Source organism: Halichoeres trimaculatus, unplaced genomic scaffold, assembly GCF_033239565.1.
Source record: "Halichoeres trimaculatus isolate MK-OKI-2021-1 unplaced genomic scaffold, fHalTri1.1 fHalTri1_scaffold_5, whole genome shotgun sequence".
Taxonomy (NCBI): Eukaryota; Metazoa; Chordata; class Actinopteri; order Labriformes; family Labridae; genus Halichoeres; species Halichoeres trimaculatus.
This window is the reverse complement of record NW_027437183.1, coordinates 747,718-774,011: the sequence shown is the minus strand read 5'-3', so window position 1 is coordinate 774,011 and position 26,294 is coordinate 747,718. Positions and strand designations below refer to the sequence as shown.

The window sequence follows — 26,294 nt, the reverse complement described above, 5'->3', positions numbered from 1 at the left end:
GTTTGGACATTTTTCTTCAAACTCTTCACATCCTAAACTGTTTGGATGATTCTGAACTTTAAAACATGAGCTTTCCTATATTTACCTTCACATTTTGAGACTTTTTGGTGTTTTTTATTAAAACCCACGGTTCATTAACAGTTTGACTCACTTTGAATAAAGTGTGTGTGAGTTTCAGTGACGTGAAACATCAGTGGTCAGTATTTTTAAATGTGTGTGTGTTTCTGGTGTCACTGATCATTGACTTTTCTCTTTGGATCAATGGTCTGTGTCAGGAGTGAGGCTAAGGTCATTTTATTTTGCATCAGTCTGAAAAAAAAAGCCTCAATAAGACTTAAGCGGTTGTATCTGTTAAGCTGGTGATAATCAGGTCCTCTTTATGTTCCCACAGCCTAATGTTCCCTCAAACCAAAGTTTTCAAAGTCAAATGTTCCAGCAGCCCAGTGTTACCACACTCCAATTTACCCACAGCCCAATGTCTCCACAGCCCGAATTCTCCATGAAACAATGTTCCCACAGACTTGTGTTCCAACAGCCTTATGTTCCTACAACCTAATGTTCCCACAGCCTTATGTTCGCACAGCCTAATGTTCCCACAGTCCATTGTTCCCACAGTCCAATGTTCCCACAGCCTTATGTTCCCATAGCCTAATGTTCCCACAGTACAGTGTTCCCACAGCCCAATGTTCCCACAGCCTTATGTTCCCACAGCCTAATGTTCCCACAGCCTTATGTTCCCACAGCCCAATGTTCCCACAGCCTAATGTTCCCACAGCCTATTGTTCCCACAGCCTATTGTTCCCACAGCCTATTGTTCCCACAGCCTAATGTTCCCACAGCCTAATGTTCCCACAGCCTAATGTTCCCACAGCCTTATGTTCCCACAGCCCAAATTCTCCACTGTACAATCTTCCCACAGCCCAATGTTCCCACAGCCTAATGTTCCCACAGCCAAATGTTCCCACAGCCTCATGTTCCCACAGCCTCATGTTCCCACAGCCTAATGTTCCCACAGCCTTATGTTCCCACAACCTTATGTTCCCACAGCGTAATGTTCCCACAGCCCAAATTCTCCATTGTACAATCTTCCCACAGCCCAATCTTCCCACAGCCTAATGTTCCCACAGCCTTATGTTCCCACAGACCAAAGTCTCCATTGTCTAATGTTCCCACAGCCTAATTTTCCTACAGCCTAATGTTCCCAGTGTGCCAACTTCTCTGGAACATTTTTAAGTTGAGGTTTTTATGTGCTCCCATTTCTGTTTGAATTCAGCTTTGTATCCCTGCAAGTTTTTCAGAAGAACTTTCCAGTCAATTGATGAGTTTATTCATTAGATCTAAACAGAAGCCAGTCAATGTGAGGCTGATGTGCCATTTAGTTTATATTGTTTACTTAAAATTAATGTTTGCCATAAAAAATGTTGGTGCACCAGATTTAGCTGAAAGCTTCATTCCATCTGTAGTCTATCGCTACTGGATCCCAGGTTTGATGTTTTTGGCTTCCACATTGAGAGACATTGGAATAAAATCTGACAATAAATACGAAAAAGGAAATATGGGAACAAAGGATCTTTATATGAATAAAATCTTTGAGCTGTGGGAACAATGGCTCGCTCACATCAAGATGCTTCAAGAAAAATCTTCCTGGTCTCTGAAGTTATTTCATGATTTGATGCTGATCCCCTGGAGCTCAGTGAGGCTTTTCGGACAACTGAGAGTGATCTATCTGCACGCCTCGCTTTTCATTTAACTCAATCAAATATTTTTAATGTTTTATTTTGATTTTATTTTGATTTTATGTGTATTTAGCTGTAAACAGTTTGAAACTCTCCTGGCTGTGGATGTTTGTCAGAGTCATCGCTCATGTCTCACTTTGACGGCTTGCTGCATCCTGTAGGTGTCTGCTGCAGCGCGCTGCTGCTGCTGCTGCTGCTGCTGCTGCTGCTGCTGCTGCTGCTGCTGCTGCTGCTGTTCCTGCTGCTGCTGCTGCGCATGGTCACACGCAGGCAGGTCAGCGTCCCTCTGAATGCGCTCCAGCGCAGACAGGACAGGACCGGATCCTGTGAGCACGGCACAGACTAGCAGCTCATTACCAGCAGAGCCGAGCTGATTAAAAGTCCTGCAGTCACCTGAGCTGATTCAGATCAGCTGATTTTGAAGATTTCTCTGGAGCGGAGCCAGCAGAGGGACCTGAGAGACCGGGACTTTCTGGAAACGTGGATCTATTGAACGTGCAGCTTTTAACTCTTCTTTTTCTCCAGGAGCATCGAGCAGGGAGAGGAAACTGGACTCTCTGTGAGGCTGTGAGGCTGCTGCTCCTCTCCCCCTCAGCCTGGACGTGTGTGTGTGGATCTAAACGCTGACAGCTGAAGGTTTGCTCCTCTCCTCCCGGCTCTGAAACTCGACCCTCCTCTTCGTTACTCCTGCCCGCAGACCGGGACGCCCCGAGCAGCTGGAGGTGCCGCAGGGGACGCGATGAAACGATCCAAATACTGATGTGAGGGTAAGATGATCAGATGTTCACCAGAGGGAAGCTTTGTGGTTTCACTCTGCAGCTCAGTGCTCCACACAAACCAAACAGAGCAGTTTGATCAGAGGTTGGTGCCACGGAGAGGAAGCGGACTGAATGCGTAAATACGCGCGAACAACTCCAGCCTGGAGCAATGAGGTTTCCAAACACCTTAGGGGTTTAAATTAAGTTTATCTTAGTTAACTTTTAACATTTATTTCATTCAGTAAACTCTGATAAACATTATCCCCACCTTAACGCTTCATTTGATGGTTTCAGTCTGCAGTCGCCTCCATTTTTACGCACGGACATAAAAACCTCACTTCAACACTTTCTTTGTCTTTTTCTGTTCTTTAAAGAAAGTTGTTGGCGTTGTTGGTGAATAAAAACAAAAGCAACAACAATAAAAAGCTAAATTCAAGATGGTTCAGGCATCCACCAGTGTGTGTGTGTGTGTGTGTGTGTGTGTGTGTGTGTGTGTGTGTGTGTGTGTGTGTGTGTGTGTGTGTGTGTGTGTGTGTGTGTGTGTGTGTGTGTGTGTGTGTGTGAGCTGGTGGAAACCTGAATGAAGGAAGCAGCAGAGAGCTTTGTTATAATCTACAATATTAAAAATAAACAAGTAATAATTAAAAATAAATAAATACAAAAGAAATTAAAATGTATTTTTCTGAATTTATTCTTTTTTTAAAAAAATAAAATAAAATAAAATAAATATATTTTGTTCTTTTTTTTGTATCGCACTCATGAAAGAAGAAGAAGAAGAAGAAGAAGAAGAAGAAGAAAGGAGCTCCTGTGGATTAAAAATATCCAACATAAAGACAAAGAAAGTGTGAAGTTATGCATAAAAGCTTTGGATTAAGTAACAGATATTAGAGTTTTTTTTAAAAAAATCTTCATTCTTATATAAAACTCAAATTTTGTGTATTTAAAAAAATATAAAATTGTAGAAAAACCAAAGTTTTAACATCACAGAGTCCTTCAAAATGTTTGTCTTCACCTCGATCCACCAACCAAAGCTCTAAATCTAAGATTTGCTTCATACAGATTTTTATTTTCAGCCTGAAACTCAAAGACAAACCTTCAGGATCAGGGCCACGCGTGTTACTGTGTGAGTTTACACCGATGAGGCGTTTGTGACATTTTGGTGCAAAAACAAAAATATAAGTGGAAAAACTCAGTAGAAGTTGTCAAAAACACTCAGGTTGATCCAAAACAAGGAGTAAACAATAAAAAATGAAGGAAAAAAATCAGTTTACTCTTAAACCCAGCAAGTGTTGGACAGGTGAGACGGACGGAGAGGAATGAGGTGGAGCTGTGCTGTTTGCTGATGGAGGCATGTTTGGATCAGGACGAGCGCTGACCTTTGAGTGTGTGTGTGTGTGTGTGTGTGTGTGTGTGTGTGTGTGTGTGTGTGTGTGTGTGTGTGTGTGTGTGATGCTGACTGTCTCTCTGGTCCTCTGGGGGGATGCTGAGGTCCTGGACTCTGTCACCATGGACACTGGTGGTGCTGATGAGAGGAGCGGCTCCAGTTTCTGAGGTCAAAGGTCAAACACAGACGATGGAAAACGCTTTAAACCACTGACTGCAGCGTCCTCGGCTCCTGGGCGATGAGTCAGAAACGTTTAGTGATGAAAACGTGATGCACGAGAAGTTTAACTGTTCAGATCTTTGTTTACGGTGGGGCAGCGCCCTCTAGTGGATGCAGTGACCATGACAGGAGATGCTGGCGTCGTTTGGCGTGCAGCGAGATGGTTTTCTCTCCAGGTTTAGCTGCAGACATGCACAGTCTGACCGTTATCACCTCTCAGACAAAGACTTAATGACTTTTTAAAGAGGGGTTAGACGTCATTGGTCAGTGCACAAGCTTTAATATAGTGGAGCAGATAAGTGAAAAAATCGTTCACATGATGATGCAAGCATGAAATTTGGCACAAATACTCTCTAAGGGTCACTCTTTTGAAATAAAACGTTAGACACGTCAAAATTCAAGATGGCGGCCTTTTTTTTTTTTCTATCAGACGATTCTTATTTCAAGAGAATCGTTCAAATGATGAAAAAATTAATTTAGACACCCCAAAATACAAACTGGTGACCATTTTTCATGAGTGTTAGAGAGTGTATGTGCAAAAAGTCATGCTCGCATCATCAATAGAAATATATTAAAATAACAAGTGTTTAACAAAATGGCGGCCATCTTTAAAAATGTCCGCCACCTTGAATTTGTCATGTCTAACGTTTTGTTTCAAAAAACTGTCCCTTAGAGAGAACTTGTGCCAAATTTCATGATTGCATCACCATTTCAACTGTCGAAACAATGAGCCTTAAATGGAAATGGCGTCCATCTTTAAAAATGGCCACCATCTTGAATTTTGGCATGTCAACATTTTATTTCAAAAGAGTGTCCCTTTGATAGTATCCGTACCAATTTCATGCTTGCATCACCATTAGAACTTTTGAAATAAGAATCGTCTGATAGAAATGGCGTACATCTTTAAAAATGGCCGCCATCTTGAATTTTGGCGTGTCTATCGTTTTCTTTAAAAAAAACTGTCTCTTAGAGAGAACTTGTGCCAAATTTCATGATTGCATCACCATTTCAACTGTCAAAACAATGAGCACTCAATGGAAATGGCATGCATTTTTAAAAATGGCCGCCATCTTGAATTTTGGTGTGTCTAACATTTTGTTTCAAAAGAGTCTCCCTTTGATATTATCTGTACCAAATTTCATGCTTGCATCACCATCTGAACTTTTGAAATGAGAATCGTCTGATAGAAATGGCGTCCATCTTTAAAAATGGCCGCCATCTTGAATTTTGGCGTGTCTTACGTTTTGTTTCAAAAGAGTGTCCCTTTGATAGTATCTGTACCAAATTTCATGCTTGCATCATCATTTGAACGATTCTCTTGAAATTTGAAGGTTATCTGCTCCACTAATACATGTCTGTTAGCATGCAAGCTAACGAGGCTTCAGATTTCTGCAGACTGAGCTGAATCTCAGTTTTCTCATCAGTTGTTGCTCTATTTGCAGATGTGACACAGTCCTGCTCTTCAGAGACGATGAGGGTTTTTTAAAGTGTGAACAGAGGTCAAACTCATCCGACTTCAGGGTCAAATTTACAGTTTTACACCTAAAGATCGGCCTCATGGTGTTTGAAAGACATGCGCGAGTTTAAAGAAGTCAACTCGAACTGGAATAATCCTGCTCAATCGTCTCCTCTGGGCCTCTATACACGTGTGTGTCGGTGTCTGTGTCTGCCTCAAACCCCCTCCTCTGCCTGGATGTTGATGTTTTGGTTGTTTTGGGACAATTCTGGGCATTTGGAGAGTAGACGTGGTTAAGAGGCGGAAGAAGCTAATCAGAGCAGCTACGATAGCGGACGTAGCACAGAGGAAGAAAAACAACCAAAGTAAAACAGGGACTTGGAAAGCAGCACAGGACAAAGAGTGGCGTGAGTTAGCTTTTCAGCTTTCAGGGATGTGTCATTTACCCGTGGTTTGCTTGTGCTGACATGTTAAGTCAGGTGCACGGCTCTCGAATCTCTCCCACATAGAAACGTGATGCTACAGGTGGTTGATGGGCTAGAGAGTGTGTTCATGTAGTCACTGTCAGAGGCCGTGGGTGTGTGCTGCAGCTGGCCCTGAGCCAAGGAGGAGGAGCCCAGTTTGAATCCTGTGTTAAAGGGATAGTTCACATTTTTTGAAGTGGGGTTGTATGAGCTCTATGTGACCTCTAAGGACATTAGATACAGTAGAAAGTTGTGTCCTCTCCCTCAGTAAGACACAAACTGTAATCGAGGAAATAGACCGTGGATGTTTCCTCTGTATTCCTTTCAGTCTCCATCTGTAGCAGCTCTTCTTCTGTGTGCTCCGGTTCATACAGGTATCCTTTTGGTTCCAAAGTGAATGAAACTTCATAGCCGCTGTCATAGTCAGTCATTTTGAATTTCCTACGCTGCCTCACAATCCTTAGAGTACAAACAAAAGAATTACAATACTTGATCAAACTTACACGAGGCTAAAACCAGCGCTCGAAGCATAGCTTTTTTATATTCCCTACAGCTGAAAGGAGGAGGGGGGACGGAGCGCACTAGCGCTGCGCGGAAGGATACCAGTTAGTTAGGTCCAGATAAATGTTTATATTTCCGAAGACTTAATGCACTTAAAAAATATTTTATGTATCGTACTCTTAAACTGTGGTATTACTTTTTGATTGTAGTTCTTGTAGACAGAGAAAATAGCCTTTGAATTTGGTACCATCTGTCCCTGTTAGCGTCTATTTCCTCGTCACCATCGATTACAGTTTGTGTCTTACTGAGGGAGAGGAGACAACTTTCTACTGTATCTAATGTCCTTAGTGGTCACATAGAGCTCATACAACCCCACTTCAAAAAAACTGAACTGTCCCTTTTACTGAAAGTAGTGATGGTGGTGACTCCAGTCCTCCATCTCCTCCATGTGAGCATGAATCCTCTTTGACTATTCATCCGCTCACATTTGCTCCAGTTGCTGATGTTTAATAAAACATGAGGTGAAGCTGGATATTAGCATTTCGTCGTTTCACTCGGAGGGGTGACTGATTTCTCTCCACAGGACGATCTTTGTTTCTGTGTTTGGGTTCAAAGACGGAGACGACGACGACGACGACAGGAGGATCAACCGACCTCTGCTGCTGCTCCTTCCTCCTCCTGCTCGGCGACTCCTGATTCAGTTTGGGAGCAGAGTGAATAAATCATGAAGACAAAGTGAATATTAAAACCTGCCTCTGGATGAGGTCGTTTCAGGGAGGTTAGAAACAGACTTTACTTCTGCTCAGGAAAAACTTCTCCATCTCCTGCTCGTCTGTCTCTGAAACTTCGGAGAAGGTGAACGGATCCTCAGAGCTGACGACGGCTCCTGTAGACGATCGTATTTTGGATGTAGCATCGTGTGAAGCCCCTCCAGGCCTCACAGCGGTTCGCGCTCCGCAGACTGTCTCATTGTTTAATTGTCAGGTTGCTTTGGGAGCTCTGGGCTGAAATATGCAGGAAGTTTAATGGAGGAGCTGGCCTGTGAAATGCTAACCAGCAGCCAGAGGTTTGTTCTGCTTTAACGGGAACACTGGGAGCTGCAGGTTTATCAGGACGTTTACATCAGGAACAAGTTTAACCTTCGTCTCTGAGTGAAAACAAACCTGGAGCTGCTGCTGATATCTGACGTGTTGGGGTTAAACGTTGTTAATCTGCTGAGAAACTGGAGAAGTTGTCTTTCTTTGTTTCAGTGGAAGCACATTTAAAAAACTTAAGACTTAAGGATTTTCTTTACTCATTTTAGATGTGAAATCTTGATCCAGGAACTTGCTCCAAATTAGAAACGTGGACTGTAGGCCTCTGTACATGGGGCGCTCTCTCCACCAACTGGACCAAACTCCTGCCTGAATAATCCCAGTTTTGCTGCTCCATGGATCAGACTCAAACCTCCTAATTTTGCCAGATGCAGGCGGACCAAGCTGGACAGGAAGTCACCTAAAAACACCCTGTGACTTTCAAAATAAAACAAGCAGTGCCCAAACCAGACGTTTTTATCTTGACTACAACAACAAACCGACATAGTGGGCGGCGCCAGACCAGGAGTCAACAGGTCTGGAGCAAAAAATGGACGACATTTCACTCGGTTCGACTGCTCCCCCTGGTGGCTGGCTGCAGTATAAGTCAAAAATCCATCTCCCCAGTCATTTCAGATGGGCTGTGGTCAAACTTTAAAAAATTAATCCACCTGGTAGAAATGTTTCTCACGTCTGATTGTTGTGGTGATTTGAAGATATCATTTGGCTGTCTTGTATCCAAGTCCTCTTTTTACTGAAAAGTTTCATTTAAATAGTTATAAGAGGTTAAAAACAAGGTTTTGCGTAACGTTTAATGATGATTAACAGCTGACGTTCTCGTGTATTTTTTTCAGGGATTGTAAAATATGTCTGGAGGTAGAGTGGCTGCCAATGGCTGCGTCTGTGACAGAGGAATTTTGGCTTCAAAACCGTACGATGATAAATGGCAGAGCCACGCTGTCCTCTCATTATACAGACTAAGGTTTGGGGTTTTACAGCATGGACCCAGGAAAGGATTGTTACTGGTTGGGGATCCAGGGACCTCCTCAGTCTGTGACCCCAGTTTTCTGCAGGTCATGATATGAGCCGGACCAAACACGCAGCCAACACGCAATGACCGGTAGGAAGGAGCTGAGATGGACGACCAGACTTTGATTTATAATCTGGTAACTGTTCAAACCTTCACTTCTGGTCACGTTCAGTGGGGAGCGACCAGAGAGAGGAAGCAACAGAGACTGACAGAGCCTTGGACGGTTGGGAACACAGAGACTGAAAAAGCTGCTTCTTTAACATTTGAAGGAGTTAAGAGGAGGTGGTTTGGGCGTTTGATTCTCCTGGACAGCTCCCTCTGGAGGTCTGGAGGTCAATCAATCAATCAATCAATCTTTATTTGTATAGCACCAAATCAAAACAAACGTTATCACAAGACACTTTACAAAAACATGAACAGGTCTAGACCCGTAAATGTTAATAAAAAAAGTGCTTCCACAGCAAACTGTGCCCTCTGGTGGTGGGCGGCGTGCAAGCCAGATGCTGAAAGCTGCAGCTGTTAAACAATAGCGCGACGCCGTAGCAGCACGACACAGTTTACCGCGCTAATAAATCCAACGAAGAAGAAAAACGCGACACAGTAAACAAAGAGCAACGATGAAGACATGCAGCATTTTGTCCTCTCTGTGATCGTCATGTAGCTCTTTGATACAAAGAACAATCAAACTTTGTTTCAGAGAAGTCTGTGAGCCACCAGGAGAAATACAGCCACTGTCACACAGGAAGTGACCGTTCTTTCGACCAATCAACGGTCTGCAGTGTTGTAGCTCCACCTTCTGAGAGCAGATTGGTTCAGTCTCATACGAAAGGGTCCCAAAAAGTGGGACGGCTCGTCTCGGTTATTTGTGGATCTGTCCCAGGATGAGTCAGTAGAAACGCCACAAAATGCGCGACGTACAGAGACGAACCGAACCGGTTTGCTTGGTGGAAACGCGGCTGTAGTCCCAGGGTTCCCAAACCGTACCGTGCCAAGGCCCCAAACAGCGTTTGCTTCTGGCTGGGGACCCCCTTTGGAAAGCAAAACATTCAAAACATATAAAGAAACTTTAAGAATGTTTTTCTAACTTTTATTCACTGTTCAAATTAAACAATAAATTTGTTTAAAACAGGAAATGATTCACAAACAAATCCAGACTCACACAGGAAGGCTGTTGCTAAAGGGGAGGGCGTCCAGGTGGATCCTCCTTTCTGACACAGAGTCAGTATCAGACAGAGGAGGAGCCTCAGAGTTCAGCTCAGGTTTTTAGATCGATTAATAACAGGCGCTAACCCCCAGGTTGACACAGATGATGACATCATTAAGCTGAAGTTACACCTGTCACATGAAGTGTGGTCAGGTACGGTCAGAAACATGTAAACCTGACAATCACAGCACTTTACGTGTCGTATGTTCAGGATGGATGGTTATACAAACACTAAATATGATCAAAAATGATAATAAATAAATCTTTTTTTTTTTCCCTTCGCTCCAGTTTTCTGAGGCCACTCTACTGCCCCCTAGTGGCCTCCACTTTGAAAACCCCTGGTTTAGACTCCTCCCCATGTGACCCATCCGTGGATTAGTGATGGATTAAGGATGGATGATTGAAGCCGATCAGTCAGAGCCTCAGACAGAAACTCAGTTTGGATTTTAGAAAATGGACTAAACCCAAACTTTCCTCCTGAGATCAGATCCTCTCTGAGGAATACTTACGCAAAAACACGGGGCTGAAAACTTTTCATGCTGCTCTGCAGACGTTATAACCTGACTCAGAGTTTGTTCATCCTGCTCTGACTCAGACTCTGACTGACTCTGACCTCACTCCTCTGGTGACTCCCTCTGCTCCTCCCTTTTCCTCCTCACTGACTTCTCTCCTCCCTCATTGTCATTTCCTTCCTGCTGATTCCTTTGCTCCCTCCTCTCCTCTCCTCTCCTCCTCTCCTCCTCCTCCTTCTCTCCTCTCCTCCTCCTCCTCCTCTCCTCTCCTCTCCTCCTCCTCCTCCTCCTCCTTTCCTCCTCCTCCTCATCTCCTCCTCCTCTCCTCCTCCTCTCCTCCTCTCCTCCTCTCCTCCTCCTCCTCCTCTCCTCCTCTCCTCCTCTCCTCCTCCTTTCCTCCTCCTCTCCTCCTCTCCTCCTCCTCCTCTCCCGCTGTCCTCCTCCCCTCTTCCTCTCCTCCTCCTCCTCCTCCTCTCCTCCTCCTCCTCCTGTCCTCTCCCCCTCCTCTCCTCCTCTTCTTCTCCTCCTCCTCCTCCTCCTCCTCTCCTCCTCATCTCCTCTCCTCCTCCTCTCTTCCTCTCCTCCTCTCCTCCTCCTCTCCTCCTCCTCTCCTCCTTCTCTCCTCCTCCTCCTCTCCTCCTCCTCTCCTCCTCTTCTCCTTCTCCTCCTCCTCCTCTCCTCCTCCTCCTCCTCTCCTCCTCTCCTCCTCCTTTCCTCCTTTCCTCCTCCTCTCCTCCTCTCCTCCTCTCCTCCTCCTCCTCTCCTCCTCTCCTCCTCCTCTCCTCCTCTCCTCCTCTCCTCCTCCTCGTGCTCCTCCTCCTTTCCTCCTTTCCTCCTCCTCTCCTCCTCTCCTCCTCTCCTCCTCCTCTCCTCCTCCCCTCCTCCTCCTCCTCTCCTTCTCCTCCTCCTCCTCTTCTCCTCTTCTCCTCCTCTCCTCTTCCTCTCCTCTTCCTCTCCTCCTCCTCCTCCTCTCCTTCTCCTCCTCCTCCTTTCCTCCTTTCCTCCTCCTCTCCTCCTCTCCTCATCTTCTCCTCCTCTCCTCCTCTCCTCCTCCTCTCCTCCTCTCCTCCTCTCCTCCTCCTCGTGCTCCTCCTCCTCCCCCTCCTCTCCTCCTCCAACTCCTCTCCTCCTCCTCTTCCTCTCCTCTTCCTCTCCTCCTCCTCTCCTCCTCCTCCTCCTCTCCTCTCCTCCTCCTCTCCTCCTCCTCCTCCTCCTCCTCCTCTCCTCCTCCTCTCCATCTCCTCTCCTCCTCTCCTCCTCCTCTCCTCCTCCTCTCCATCTCCTCTCCTCCTCTTCTCCTCCTCTCCTTCTCCTCCTCCTCCTCCTTCCCTCCTCCTCCTCATCTCCTCCTACTCCTCTCCTCCTCCTTTCCTCCTCCTCCTCCTTCTCTCCTTCTCCTCTCCTCCTCCTCTCCTCCTCTCCTCCTCCTCTCCTCCTCCTCTCCTCCTCTCCTCCTCTCCTCTCCTCCTCCTTTCCTCCTCTCCTCCTCTCCTCCTCTCCTCCTCCTCTCCTCCTCCTCTCCTCCTCTCCCCCTCTCCTCCTCCTCCTCCCCTCCTCCTCCTCTCCTCCTCCTCCTCTCCTCCTCCTCCTCCTCCTCTCCTCCTCCTCTCCTCTCCTCCTCCTCTCCTCCTCTCCTCCTCCTCTCCTCCTCTCCTCCTCCTCTCCTCCTCTCCTCCTGTCCTCCTCCTCTCCTCCTCCTCCCCTCTTCCCCTCCTCTTCCCCTCCTCCTCCTCTCCTCCTCTCCTCCTGTCCTCCTCCTCTCCTCCTCCTCCCCTCTTCCCCTCCTCTTCCCCTCCTCCTCCTCTCCTCCTCTCCTCCTGTCCTCCTCCTCTCCTCCTCCTCCCCTCTTCCCCTCCTCTTCCCCTCCTCCTCCTCTCCTCCTCTCCTCCTCTCCTCCTCCTCTCCTCCTCTCCTCCTCCTCTCCTCCTCTCCTCCTCCTCCTCCTCTCCTTCTCCTCCTCCTCTCCTCTTCCTCTCCTCCTCCTCCTCCTCTCCTTCTCCTCCTCCTCCTCTCCTCCTCCTCTCCTCCTCTTCTCCTCCTCCTCTCCTCCTCTCCTCCTCTTCCCCCTCCTCTTCTCCTCCTCTCCTCCTCCTCTCCTCCTCCTCTCCTCCTCTCCTCCTCTTCCCCCTCCTCTTCTCCTCCTCTCCTCCTCCTCCTCCTCTCCTCCTGCAGGCTGTTGATGGGGAGGATTTCGAATGTCAGCCGGGACAGTGGTCATCGCAGGAGGAATTCTGGCTACAGTCATCTTACTGACCATCATCGCCGTGCTGTGTTTATGTAGGTTACAGGTACGAGAGTCAAACTCTGAACGTGAAGTTCAAAGATCAAAACACGTTTTAAAAACACGAAGATAGATCAGCTGACTTTAGGTTTTCACACCTGGAGGGTTTAAAGCCTGCAGACGCTGCGTGTGATTGGCTCCCGTCTCTGTGTTTCAGTATTACTGCTGTAAGAGGGCGGAGTCTGAGAAGGGGGAAGAGGAGGAACCGGAGCTCTCCAGCATGTCGCCGACACGCCCCCTGGCTCTGCCCGCTCCTCCTTCGCCTCCCACGCCGGATCATTTCTGCGAGGCGGAGCCGCTCCGGGAGGCGTTCAGGGAGCCGGAGCCGTACACCCCCACCTTCCTGACGGAGGCCAACGGGCCGACCAGCTACTCCGCCACGCCCCCTCCGCCTCGCAGGTGCCAACGCTCACATGCCTTCTGCCCGTCCTGCGCCCGCTGCACGCTGCCCTTCTACCTGCAGCACCCCGAGCGGCTGTGCAACGGCGGGCGCAGGATAAGCTACAGGACTGTGCAGCAGGAGGACCTGGAGCTCCCCGTGGACCTGGCCAGCTTCTACCAGAAGCTGAACCTGATCCGCTCCGTCACCATGAGGGAGGTGGTCACGCACAGCGTCAGCACCGACGTCTAGGAGCAGGCAGGGTGGAGGCAGGGTGGAGGCAAAGCTGCGTTTCTGCAGACGGCGCTGGCTCCACTCTGTCTGCAGGAACACAGACGTGTCAGTAGCTGTGGCTCTGTGGGTGCAGCGCCACAGCTACTGACACGTCACATGGCGAGGGCTCTGAGCGGACAGGAAACACGCCGAGGGCTCTGAGCTAACAGGAAACACGGTGAGGGCTCTGAGGTGACAGGAAATACGCCACGGGTTTAAGGTGACAGGAAACACAGCGAGGGCTCTGAGCTAGCGCCAAACACCTCCTGGCAGCCAGACATCTGCAGCTCTGGATGCTAACAGCTCTAGAAGCTAATGGCTCTGGATACTAACGGTGCTGGAAGCTAACAGCTCAGGATGCTAACAGCTCCTTATGCTAACAGCGCCTGATGGTAATGGCTCTGGATGCTAACAGTTCTGGATGCTAACGGTGCTGGAAGCCAACGGTGCTGGAAGCTAACAGCTCTGGATGCTAAAAGCTCTGGAAGCTCACAGCTCTGGATGTTATCAGCTCTGGAGGCTAACAACTCTGGGAGCTAACAGCTCCAGATACTTACAGCGCCTGATGGTAATGGCTCTGGATGCTAACAGTTCTGGATGCTAACGGTGCTGGAAGCCAACGGTGCTGGAAGCTAACAGCTCTGGATGCTAACAGCTCTAGATACTAACGGCTCTGGATGCTTACAGCTCTGGAGGCTAACAACTCTGGGAGCTAACAGCTCCAGATACTTACAGCGCCTGATGCTAATGGCTCTGGATGCAAACAGCTCCGGATGCTTACAGCTCTGGATGCTAAAGGTGCAGGAAGCTAACAGCTCCGGAAGCTTATAGCTCTGGATGCTAACAGCTCTGGATGCTAACAGCTCTGGATGCTGACAGCTCAAGAAGCTAACAGCTTTTGATGCTAACAGCTCTGGATGCTGACAGCTCAAGAAGCTAACAGCTTTTGATGCTAACAGCTCTGGATGCTAATAGCTCTAGAAGCTAACAGCTTTAGATGCCAACAGCTGACTGCACTTCCGCTCAGCCCCACTGAGCTGAACGACTCAGACTTGATATTTTGTAACTCGCCGTCTGTTTCTAAGTGTTTAGAGGATTAGCTTTTTAGCTTTTAGCTCATTAAGCTGCTAACTTATGTATGTGTATCAAAGTGTAACCAGATTATTAGCGCTTAGCTTAGATTGAGCACAGACTTTGTTTTGGACACATCACGAAGGGGACAATGAGGTACAGTTCCTTCCTTTTGTTGATAAATCCTGTTAGTCGAGTGAAACCAGGACTGAGTTTGAAACCTTCAGGGTTTTTTTAGCTTAGCCTGCTTTTTTTATTATCCTAGTTGTCACTTGTTGAGAGGAATGAGTTTTAGTTGAGTTGAGTGAGAGTCTGTGATGTTGAAGGGTAAAGTCCTGCAGGAGCCTGTTGGTGACACACCTCTGTCTCTTGTCGTCTAAGCAAAGGAAAAACACAGACATGCCCTCTCTGGAAAGTCTCCTTCAGGTTGGACTTCAGGGATTTAACTCTCAGAGTCTGTGCTACATCAGATTTGCTGTGTGAGTCTGCAGAAAGCGAGCAACAGGGGACCCAGGACAGAACCCTGAGGGATGCCAGTCGTCCTCAGTTTGGGTTAATGAACTGGGAGTCTGCAGCTCCTGAAACTTCTCGTTCTTGTAGGACGTTAAGACGAGCTCCTGACGGATCAGTCTGCTAAAAACTGCTGAAAGGTCTCAGAAAAACTGGAGCCAGAGGCGGATTTTTTCTGTGAGAGCAGTGAGAGGAATTCCTGTTTATATCTGTGTCTTAGCATCAGTTATATTTTAGAGAGAGTGGACAGAAAATAAATTAATTAATTAAAATGAGCACATTTACACCTGGTTTGGTTTCTGCAGATTTTTTAGTCGATCACCCATCTGTTGAAGCACGAGTGAGACTGAAATTCATGATAAACAGAATGTTGTATACACGTGTTAAAAATGTGTACACATGAAAAATGAATATAAATCCAAACTCTAAATTCTAAATGTAAATCGGGGTGGCTCTTTGCCTTTCAGCGTGTGGCTCTTTGATACATTCATAAAAATATACAGTTAAGCTTAGTGCTGTGCCGATCAATTTAAAACTTTGATATAATGATGCCAATGTTGGGATCAGTGTTGATCAAAGTTTGGCTGTACAGATTGATACTTAAGTTTCAGTTTCTTTTCTCTAGTATGAATTTAAACACACAAACATATTAAGTCTCGCTTTGAAAATTGGAAATGTTTGATTTTCATTTAATGTCATTTCACGTTAATGTGTGAGAGGAAGTGTGTTTGTAAGACCCCCTGTGTGATGTGGCTCTCTGTAGTACCACGGCCATTTTTGTGGCTCTTGGTCTCTGACTGGTTGGCCACCCCTGATCTAAAAACTTAACCTAAATGTTGAACCCAAATCTAAAATATAAATCTAATACTAAAATCTATATCTAAATCTAAAACGTATTTCTAAATCCAAATGTTGGTTTTATATCTTAATCTTAAATTCCTCACAGAGTGTAGAGCAAAGTAAGTAGTAAGCAGGTCAACACTGGATCACGAAGCCCCGCCCACAGCACTAACTGCAGTGGCATGGACCGCAAATTGAACACCAGCCATGACCCCCCTCTCGAGAAGCATTTAGTTTTAGATTTAACATTTATATTTAGGGTCTGAGGCCTGAGCTGAGGGCCCCTTCAAGCAGAGCTAGAAGGTGCCCCTGGCCTACGGCACCAAAAAAACTCTCAAAAACACCCTTAAACGGCTCTAGCTGGGGCTAGGAATGTCGTAGACAGATGAAACCAACGCCAAAACGTTCCTCTCATTGAGCTTCACAATAAAGACTGAGGTGTTTTTCGCCTATCTCGCACAGGAAGCCGTCAATTTGCCTTTCAAAATAAGAGTTCACTGCATTTTTACCCTTTCTGCCAAAATTATCTCCGCCAAATTCACAAGTCCTATGGGCTTGAAATTCTCTCACATGACAGATTAGACCCTGCTCTACAAAAGTTGATCAGGAAGTTGTTATTTTGGGCCCGGTTTCCGAATGGTGAGCCCTCAAAGTCGCTGACCACTCTCAGCTCCCTCCATGTTAAAAGATGGGAAAACTGACTTCAGCTCAAGCAGGTGCCGCATTTGGGCCTCTAGACAAAAAAGTAAAACTCTTACAGCTCTGAAAATGCCATGAAAAGATTCCTGACAAAATTTCCTACAAAAGTATAATGTTTTTACACAGATAAGGTCGACATTCTGGCCTTTATGATGACTTCTTTGTTTACACTTTTGGGAATTTCTATCCTCCCTCAGCTCTGATGATGTCACACACTAATTAGGAGTTCCGTACAGCTGATGATGTCACTCAGCATAACAGATGATACATGGTATCTACTGACCCCCCCAACATCCCATAATATGCTCTCACAGCTACTAGGCACACAAAAACAGCCCTAGCGGCCGCTAGGAATGTCATAGACAGATGAAACCAATGCCAAAACGTTCGTCGCATCGAGACGCTAAAATCATACACTGATACCCCTGACCTATCTCCAACAGGAAGCTGGCAATTTCCCTTTCAAAATAAGACTAATTGTCTTTTTTACCCTTTCTGCAAAAATTAACTTGTCAAAAACCAAAAATGGTACTGGCTTGAAAATTGGCTCACATGACAGATTAGACCCTGCTCTACAAAACTTGTTCAGCAAGTTGTTATTTCGGGCCCGGTTTTCGTATGGCAAGCCCTCAAAGTCGCCAAGTGTACACATTTGACCAAGTTTATAGATCATTCTGTTTTGCGTGAATTTTATATTTTAGTTAAAGTAAAAAAAAAAAGCTAAATGTGAGAAAAGTGTTAAGTGTTAAACAGTGACTGAAATTTTACATTTGGTGCATCAGAGCCCACAGTGAAGTTCAAGGTTTTATTTACTGACATAAGTTTTGCCGAAACACAGTTTCTGTAAAAATTAAAATATTTTGCTTTAAATATATATATTTTTTAACCTCAGTTGAAGTTTAAAATTCAAAACATCCAAAGATTTGATTTTTTAATCCAATCAAATGAGGTTATCAGTTGTTGTTGGTCACTTGTGAATGTTAAATTGTAAATTAAATCTTCAGTTTTTGACTCTTTGAATTTAAAGCTGCGCTAACACGACGTGGTGTTTCAGTTTGTCGTTGACTCATTGACATGTTTTCTGTTTTTGTTCTTTAAAAAAAAACAGAAAAACACTGAGATGATTTGAAATAAGTGGAGGATGTTTTGAGTGTTTTGCATCTTAAAGGGCTTTTCTGAAGCATTAAGGACCCGGTGACTCCTGAAGCTGTGGATCCATGTTTGTAGATAGAAGCTGTTGTTTCAGACGGAGCGGAGATCGTCACGAGGAGGAAACACGATGATAAAAACACGCTGCTCTGAAGAATCAAAGCTCTCCTGATGTTTTTTTTTTTTTTTGACCCTCAGACGATGAGTTCACGTGGAGTTCACCGACCGACAGCTTCTGCTCTAAACTCTGATCCTGCCTCATGTTTTCATCTCAAACTGCCTGAGTCATATTCAATGATTTTACGTTTGTACATGCACATATTTATCCAGCGCTGACAGAGGGAGGGGGAGGTTTGTTCCTCCATGAATTTAAATTTTAGAAAGAGAAAAAGAAAGACTTTAACCCCCGTACAGTTTGCTGTGTGTGTTTTATGGATTTGGGACAGGCCTCATGTTTATGCAGAGTCCTCCTCTGAGCCTGCAGCTCTCAGCGTTTACTCATCCAAACCGACACAAGCTGCGTTCACACATGCACCAAACCCCTGAAGGTTTCCTGGAACGATCAGAGACAGATGCATGTGTGAACGTGAAGAGCTGACGCAGAGTCTCTGCAGGACGTCAGGGCCAGCTGATCTGAGGCTGCAAACACACAAACATTCTCCTGAAGAAAACGACTTCTGCACACGTCTTCATCCTCCTCCTCTTCCTCTGACAGGATCGACTCCACGCTGAGCGGGACGTGTGTGAACGAACTTCAGGGTCAAAGTTCACGTTCATTTCAGAGGCAAAAAGTCTGTGAATTCATGTTTTTCTCCTCCTCGATGATGAAACAGCGTCTGAAACTGGAGGACTGAAGTGGTGACATTTCTGATTTAACTCCACAGACAGATTTAATCTTCGTCAAAAAGTTTCATTGAATTAAAAATGTTAAAATAATAAAAACTCGGTGTGTTTGAACTCTGCATGTATGAAAGTTTGTTTCTACAGTAGTTTGTTGAAAAATGTGTCATTTCTCCAACAGGTCTGCAGCAACACTCACAGAAAATGGTTTCACTATACTGATAAGATATTAAGGTGTAAAGAAACTAAATTTGAGCTAATCTTTAATAATATATTAATATTTCACCTCCTCTTTACCTTGGTTTATGCTTGAGGCAAGGTCCAGGCCACTTTGTGCTGACAAATGATGGCTTTTAGCAGCCTCACCCCTTCATGCAGTTCTTTTTTAAGTGGATTTTTTATTTATTTATTTATTTATTTTAATTTTAAAGACAAAAAAAAAAAAAAACGTTTTGCAATTGTTTAATTTTAGAAATTTTCTGAAACTTTCGCAATTTTATAGATTTCTTTTTTATTATTATTATTTTTGACATTTATCAAAAATAAAAAAACTAAGGCATCACATGTATAATTTAAAAAATTTAAAATGTTTAGATAATTATTCACAAGATTGTAACTTTGTCTAAAATTTTATACACTGTTTGTCTTTATTGTGAAGATAAGTTAGATTTTTGTGCTGATGAATTATGTTCCATTATATGTGGATTTTTTTTTTTTACTTTTAAAATGTTTTTAAATTTTTTCATTTTTTTAAATTTCAGGAATTTCCTGAATCTTTCGCAAGTTTATGAAATGTCATTTTTGTTTATTATTATTATTTTATTTTATTTTCAAACTTATTAGAAATAAAAAAATGACATCACATGTATATTTAAAAAAAATATATGTTTAGATAATTATAATTACAACACTGTGCATCAGTTAGTTTAACAATCAGTTTTTCCTTTTTCCCAGTTTACATCTTTATTCATTTATTTTATTTGTATTTTTTTTTTATCATTTTGCTGGTGTTAGTTGGGCAGATGAGTTTCTGTGGTCTTACATTGACCAGCAGGGGGCGTTGGCTCCCCACAGGCTCCAACTGTGTCTGCGCTCATGTGAAGATGACTTCATTCAGTCTGTCCTTAAAATGACAAAACTCAGAGACATCAGAGTGATGCATTCTGGGAGAAATCCTAAAGAGCAAAGAAAATCTTGTGGCATTTTTGATCAGGAGTGAACATGAAAGCTGTTATCCTTTATCTAAAAAACAATAATTCAGAGGTCAGAGGTCACGGGTCAGGAAAACTTGACAGTTCCCTCAGTGTTTTCTCTGCATTTAAAACCTTAATTAAAATATTTGTTAACAAAACCTGAGCTGAGGCTCATGGGAGATACATCAAAATCTAAAATACTGAAAATTTAAAACATTAAAGCTCCTGTGAGGAGTGTTTTAGCTAGCTATGAAAGTGGCTGAAATTTATGCTAATGTTTCTGTACGAGCTACAAAAGGAGAGAAACCGTCAATTTATACAAAATTTAAAAACGAAAGTAAAAAAACTCAGCAAAAATGAAAAATAGTGTTGATCCTGTCAATAGGGGGCACCAAACACGACCCAACCTGAAAGCAGCTGACAGGAGCTTTAAGCAGGTATTAATAATATGTAATGATGTGTTTAACAGTCGTATCAGACTTTAATAATAATGACAGAGAGGCCGTGGCGTTTATTGAAGAGTTATTTAATGTAAATAGGAGTCAGTACCATCAGGTCTCAGTTTATCATCAACAGTACGTCTGTTTGTACAAAAAGAGGTATCAGGTATATAAAAACACAGTACTCAGGAGCTACGAATGAGACGTACACCAACACGTCTGAAAACACTTCAACCAAACTTCAAGTGTCAGGAATCTTCCTCTGTGTTTACATCAACTCCTTCTCCTCCTCCTCCTCCTCCTCCTCCTCCGCCGTCACGTGACCCGTGAGCCACCGTCTGCGGGCATCAGGAGCGTCGTGATAAATGAGAGTGTGCTATGACTAATAAATATGCTTCCACGTCCTGCGGGCGAGCCGGCGCGGCGCCAACAGCAGGCGAGGAATGGATACGAGCGGGGTCGAGTTCGACGCCAAACTGGAACTTTAGAAAAATATTTAAGAGACGGTATCTGTTTTAAATATCCTACACATGCAGTATAATCTGAGGGGAATAAGTTAGGGGAGGCTGGGACTACAGCCGAGAAAGACTCGACTGATAACAGATCGATAACACGCTCAGTCAGAGGGGAATCTTACTCTGACAAACTTTAGAGTTTTTTTTTTAGATGTGACTTAAAATAAAATCTGGAAATGTTTCCTATGACCTGTAGATTCCTTCATCCTGCAGCCGTGAATCAGGCTGTGACAGCGACACAAACACAGATCGATAAAATGTAAACTCTTCTTTTTGTCCCTGACCGGCTCAGGTTGATACTCAAAGCGTCTGAAATCAGGAAGGAAGGATCTCTAGGGAAAAATAACTCTGTGAAAGAGGAGAAGATGATTTTTTTATCACCACAAACAGAAGTTACATCACTCTTTAACCCTAACCCATGAGAGAAACAGTCAATTTAGCCTCACACAAAAAAACGTCGCATTAGACTGAAAAGTTCCTGTGAAGAGTTCCCGAGTGATCCTGAAAAAGTTACCGGTCTAGATATCTGTCTAATCCTAATCGCACTTTAAAAATGAGATGATCAGCCCCTATACAGGTTATTTCTCAGTCTACTAATTGGATTGAGCGGGACCGGATTGATTTACGGCACGTCTAAGTCTCTATGCTAACACCACGCCGGCTGATGAAGTTTATCAGAGAGAAGAGAGATCTGAGTTTTTCTCTGCTGAAAATGATTTCTGTGATTAATTTTGTAGTGATGGTGGACACTGGAGCCTAACTGTCAGACAGAAAAAGGACAGAAGAGCTGAAGAAAGAGAAACAGGAGAGAGAGAGAGATAGAGCACGGGCTAAAGGCTAACACAGGAGCTAAAGGCTAAAGGTCTTTGCACACTGAGTCTGTTTTTTCTGATGCGTTTTTTTTGATCCGAAATTCCCAAAAATGTCACGCACCGACACTTTCCACGCTGAATCTGATTCGTTTATTTTGTATTAATCGCAAAAAATTCACAGGATGAGAAAAATTGAATCATTAAGCAGCGACCGAGTAATTGATCCTGAGCAGCAGCCGTTAGTATGTTTGAGCTTTGCACGCGGGGGCTCACACACACACACACACACACACACACACACACAGACAATAAGAAGTCTTCATTCATTATCTAAACATCGCCTGAAATGTGTAGAGAAAACATGTCCGAAAATGGTCAAACTACCTTGGAAACGAACTGGGCAGATGCTAAAAAACGCAAAAAATCAAACCTGTTCAGAAAAATGATGACAGACGAAAAGTTCTGGATCAAGTGTCGAAACATGATGGACAGAAGATGGGATAGAGTTTATTTTTCAATGTGAGCAAGTTTTGGACGAAATCAGACTCGGTGTGCAAAGGCCTTAAAACAGGAGCTAAAGGCTAAAACAAGAGCTAAAGGCTAAAAAAGGAGCCAAGACTAAAACAGGAGCTAAAGGCTAAAACAAGAGCTAAAGGCTAAAATAAGGAGCTAAAGGCTAAAACAGGAGCTAAAGGCTAAAACAGGAGCACTGCAAAAAGCAGAAATCTTATCAAGTGTTTTTGTCTTATTTTCTGTAGAAAATGTCTTTTTAGATCTAATTTGAGCCACTATCCCCTGACTAGATCACTAATATGTCTTGTTTTGAGTCATTTAAGGGCAAAAATGAGGTCTGCCTGGCTTGTTAAAGGTTCAAAAAATCTGCCAATGGAACAAGAATAAAATTACTCAAAGGAAGATGTCAATCTAGTTTCAAGCTAATTTTATAAAAAATTTCTCTTGTTCCATTGGCACATTTTTTTTAACTTGTTACAAACCAGTCAGACCTTATTCTTGTCTTGACTGATAAGTTTAATGTGGCTCACATCAAGTGCATTAAGACAATTTTTACTGTAAATAAGACAAAAACACTTGATATGATTTCGTTTTTTTGCCATGAGCTAAAGGCTAAAACTGGAGCAAAAGGCTAAAAAAAGGAGCTAAAGGGTAAAACTGGAGCTAAATGCTAAAACAGGAGCTAAATGCTAAAACAGGAGCTAAAGGATAAAAAAGGAGCTAAAGGCTTAAACAGGAGCTAAAGGCTAACAAAAGGAGCTAAAGGCTAAAACAGGAACTTAAGGCCTTAAAACTGGGGCTTAAGGCTAAAACAGGAGCTAAAGGCTAAAACAGGAGCTACCTGCTAAAAAAAAAAGGAGCTAAAGACTAAAACAGGAGCTAAAGGCTAACACACAGGTTAAACTGTTTGTGATGACATAAAACACAACTCCTCCAGAGGCAGGGAAACAGCAGAAATATTTTTTTATCTTAGAAAAATGAAAGAATAGTAACGCCTCAGTGAGTTGGGAATTTTAATCTGATAGGAACTCGTTAGATGACTCGTTACTGAAAAAAGTGCTTAAATTAGAGCTCCATCACTTCCTGTTTCCTGCCTCACCTCGGTGAGTTTTTACATTTCTAAGCAGCTGCTCCCACAAACCATCTGTTCAACACAGCAGCTCCTGTTTCACACATTTTTATGTTTCTCTGTTTCTAAAAAAAGGTCAAAATTAATTTTCATCGTCAGGAAAAAAAGATGTTTGTTACGTGGTGACGCTGAGCTGACATCGTCACTTCCTGTTTCCTGACTGAAGGATGAAGGAATCTACCTGAGAAGGTCTCAAACTTTATTGGTCAGAGGAATCCTCTGGGTTAGAAAACCTGCAGCTTTCAGTGACGTCTTTGTTAGTTTAGGGAGCAGGGGGTCGTTGTGTCTAACGGCGACCGTGGACTGAGCTGGTTAATGTTTGACTAACAGGATGTGACCTAACGAACTCTGAGTGTTTCTGAAAGTTTCTCCAAATCGATTTTTGTCCTAATGTTGCTGCGTCTCCTCTGAAGGATGGAGGGGGAGGAGTTTCTGATGTGAGGCTGAATCTGAGACGTGATCAGAGGACGCTCCTTCTCCACCGACAGGCGCTCCTTCCCCTCGCCGCTCGCTGTCTGCTGGTCTGTAAACGTACCATCTCTCCCCTTCTCCCCTGCTGGAGCCGGAGCTGGGCGGAGAGAGGCGGCGCTGTCCTGGGTTAGGAGGCGGCAGGTCGCACGGCGCGGCAGGAGTGGCAGCAGGCCTTGCTGTAGTACCAGTGGCTGCAGAGGTTGACCTTCAGCGCCAGCAGGCAGTTGGTGGAGGGGCGGTCCTGACAGCTCTCATCTGAGACCACGGAGACACAGGGACAGGGCGTTAGCAACACGGGGACTCAGGACCAGATCATCACTGATGTTCAGTCATTAAACAAACGGGACCGTCAGTCCTAACTTTCTGTTAGGGAGCGGCCCGTTTGGCTGCAGCGTTAGCCGCATGTATGACTGTTGATAATTGACCAGTTAACTAATCACACAGACTGTAAAAAACATGGACGTAGTCTCTCTGATGTCACCCGTCTGTTTCTGAAACAGAAAATGAAGCAGATTGGCTATAGCGGCCATATTGGTAGTGGCAAGGGCTTGGCGTACAGCCATAGGGGAACCCTCTGGGCCTTCAAGGTATTCAGTGAAGGCCTAATAAAAAATATTGAAAGAATTTTTGTACTCCTAAATAATTTTTTTTTATTTGTTTTTATTTATTTAAACAGTGGGTTAATATAACTACATGGAAAATGGACCAATCACAATTTCCATCAAAAGCTCCAACCTGGTCTAACCTCGGCGCTGGGTGGAGGGCACCCTCCGCAGCTGAAATTTGGTGACAGGGGCACATGTGCGCACATGTCATCAAAGCCTCAGAGGCAGGTTTCCAGAGCGTCAGGCACATTTTAATGCAATAAACAATCAGCAATCACTATTTAATGTAACCGTCTGAACCAGCATATACATTTATATCTATATTAACTGTCCCGTCACATCTGATGTCAGATCAAAGCCGTTTGTCATAATGGAAAGTTAACCTGACGGCAGCTGGAAGTTTGATGCACATCTTACTATTAAACAATAAACAGCCTTAACATCTGATACTGAGTATATATCTGGTTCTCTCATTTCATTTAATTCAACGAAAAAAGAGAGAAAATAAATGTGTGTCACTCAGGATTTACCCGTGATTTCCCATATTTCTCTGTTTCAGTCTTTATTTTTAACCTGATCTAAAAAGATGGAGTACTTTGTTGTAAGGAGGATGAGGTTTGATTGTTTATTGCCACGTGTGGTCCCATGGTCCCACTGGCTGGGGCCACAGTTCGCCACTGCCTACAGCCATAGGGCGCCTGTCGGTCACGTGACCCTGACCTGTGCCTCTTATTGGGGGAGCTCATGGTCTTAATATCTGAACGGCTGAGTTAGAAACAAATTCACCCCCCGTACAGTGGGAGCTGGTAGTAAAATAAGCGACTCAGACAGGAGACGTTTTTTGAACCAGGCTGTAAATAGGTTAGGGGGGGGGGGGGGGGGGGGGGGGGGGTTACCTGGGGGCTCGGTGGGGCAGGGCTGCAGGGTGCAGGTCTGTTTGGACACAGGTTTGGTGAGAGGGTCACATCCCCGGACCAGCTCTCTGCCCTGGTAACACTTCACATCCCTCATCCTGACGCCCACGCCGCACGTCTTCGTGCACTGAGGAGGAACACACACACACACACACCCACACACACACACACACACAGTGACACACACACACACAGGAGGATGAGCTTTTAAGGGTTGAGGTGTGACGGCTCGGTGTGTGTAATCTCAGGTGCTGGATCTGACCTCGGACCAGGGCGTGGTGTACCACTTGAAGCACGGCCTCTCGAAGCACGTGTTCTCCTCCTCGGGCTTTTCGCCGACGCCACACACCTCGTCGTCATAGATCTGAAACTTGGCCGCGCTGATGCCGGCGCACAGGACGATCCTTCGCTTCACGCCTCGACCGCAGGTTGTGTTACACTGAGAGGAGAAACATGGAGAAACTTTCATCCAGAGATTTCTTTACTGTTCTCAGACTTAGGAAGAAGACGCCACTCTGTCCCCTCTGGTCTGTATCTGTCTGTCAGAGCGACTGTTTCTTCTTCCAAAGCAAACACGTTTTACAAACTGATAATCAATCAATCAATCAATCAATCAGTCTTTATTTGTGGATCTGTGGAAGAGGATCAGGGCCACGAAAAAAAAGTCCAATTTTTTTTTATTTTTCTTGAGAAAAGTTCTGAGATTAAAGTCAGAAACAGAAATAATTAATGATTTTGTCAGTGTATCCAATCCAAAGTGAATGTGGCTCATATCAAGTCTGATGAGACAATTTTGGCCTAAAATGAGACAAACACGTGATCAGATTTCATTTTTCATTAGACAAAAGAAATTCTCCAGTTTTTGAAATATAGAAATATTTTTTAATTGATTCTTTCGTTGTTTCTGTGACTGCATCAATAACATGGTCTCACTTTGCGTTTACGTCCAGAGTTGGTTTATAAACAGGAAGTGCTCAGAGCAGTGATGGAGATCAGCTGATCTGACAGTTTCATATTTCCATGACTCAGATATTGATTAAAAAAAGCCTGTGAAGTAAAACAAAAGTGAATTATCTGTAAATAAAGTTGGATCTAAGCGTCTCCTCACCCGCTCCCAGTCCTGGCTCAGCCAGTGGGGGGCGCAGTTCCTCTCTCCACACGGGTGGATGGCGAGCGGCTTGTTCTCCGGTGAGCACTGGTTCTCGGGGACCACGCGGCCCTCAGGGGCCTTACAGTACACGTGACGCACCATCTTGGCCTGGCCGCAGGACCCCGAGCACTGCAGGAGGTCAAAGGTCAGAGAGGGTGAGTCAGAAAGGTGGC

General features: G+C 44.6%; 2 protein-coding genes across 3 annotated transcripts in view; one reads left to right on the top strand and one right to left on the bottom strand.

The window, feature by feature from the left end:
* Positions 1-2,060: 2,060 nt before the first annotated feature.
* fam163b (family with sequence similarity 163 member B) lies at positions 2,061-13,374 on the top strand. The gene is made up of 3 exons (XM_074671119.1): positions 2,061-2,503; positions 12,510-12,625; positions 12,776-13,374. The coding sequence occupies exons 2-3, from the start codon at positions 12,533-12,535 to the stop codon at positions 13,247-13,249; spliced, it is 567 nt and encodes a 188-aa protein (XP_074527220.1). The 5' UTR covers positions 2,061-2,503; positions 12,510-12,532; the 3' UTR covers positions 13,250-13,374.
* A 9,810-nt stretch (positions 13,375-23,184) lies between these two features.
* Positions 23,185-26,294, bottom strand: part of ttc16 (tetratricopeptide repeat domain 16) — a 58,013-nt gene continuing 54,903 nt past the window's right edge. For both annotated transcript variants that reach the window (XM_074670477.1, XM_074670476.1), the window contains exons 16-19: positions 26,080-26,250; positions 25,234-25,410; positions 24,954-25,098; positions 23,185-23,707 (exon numbers count right to left, since the gene is read on the bottom strand). In XM_074670477.1, the coding sequence (XP_074526578.1) occupies positions 23,580-23,707; positions 24,954-25,098; positions 25,234-25,410; positions 26,080-26,250 (621 nt within the window). In that variant the 3' untranslated portion in view covers positions 23,185-23,579. The remainder of the gene's footprint in view (positions 23,708-24,953; positions 25,099-25,233; positions 25,411-26,079; positions 26,251-26,294) is intronic.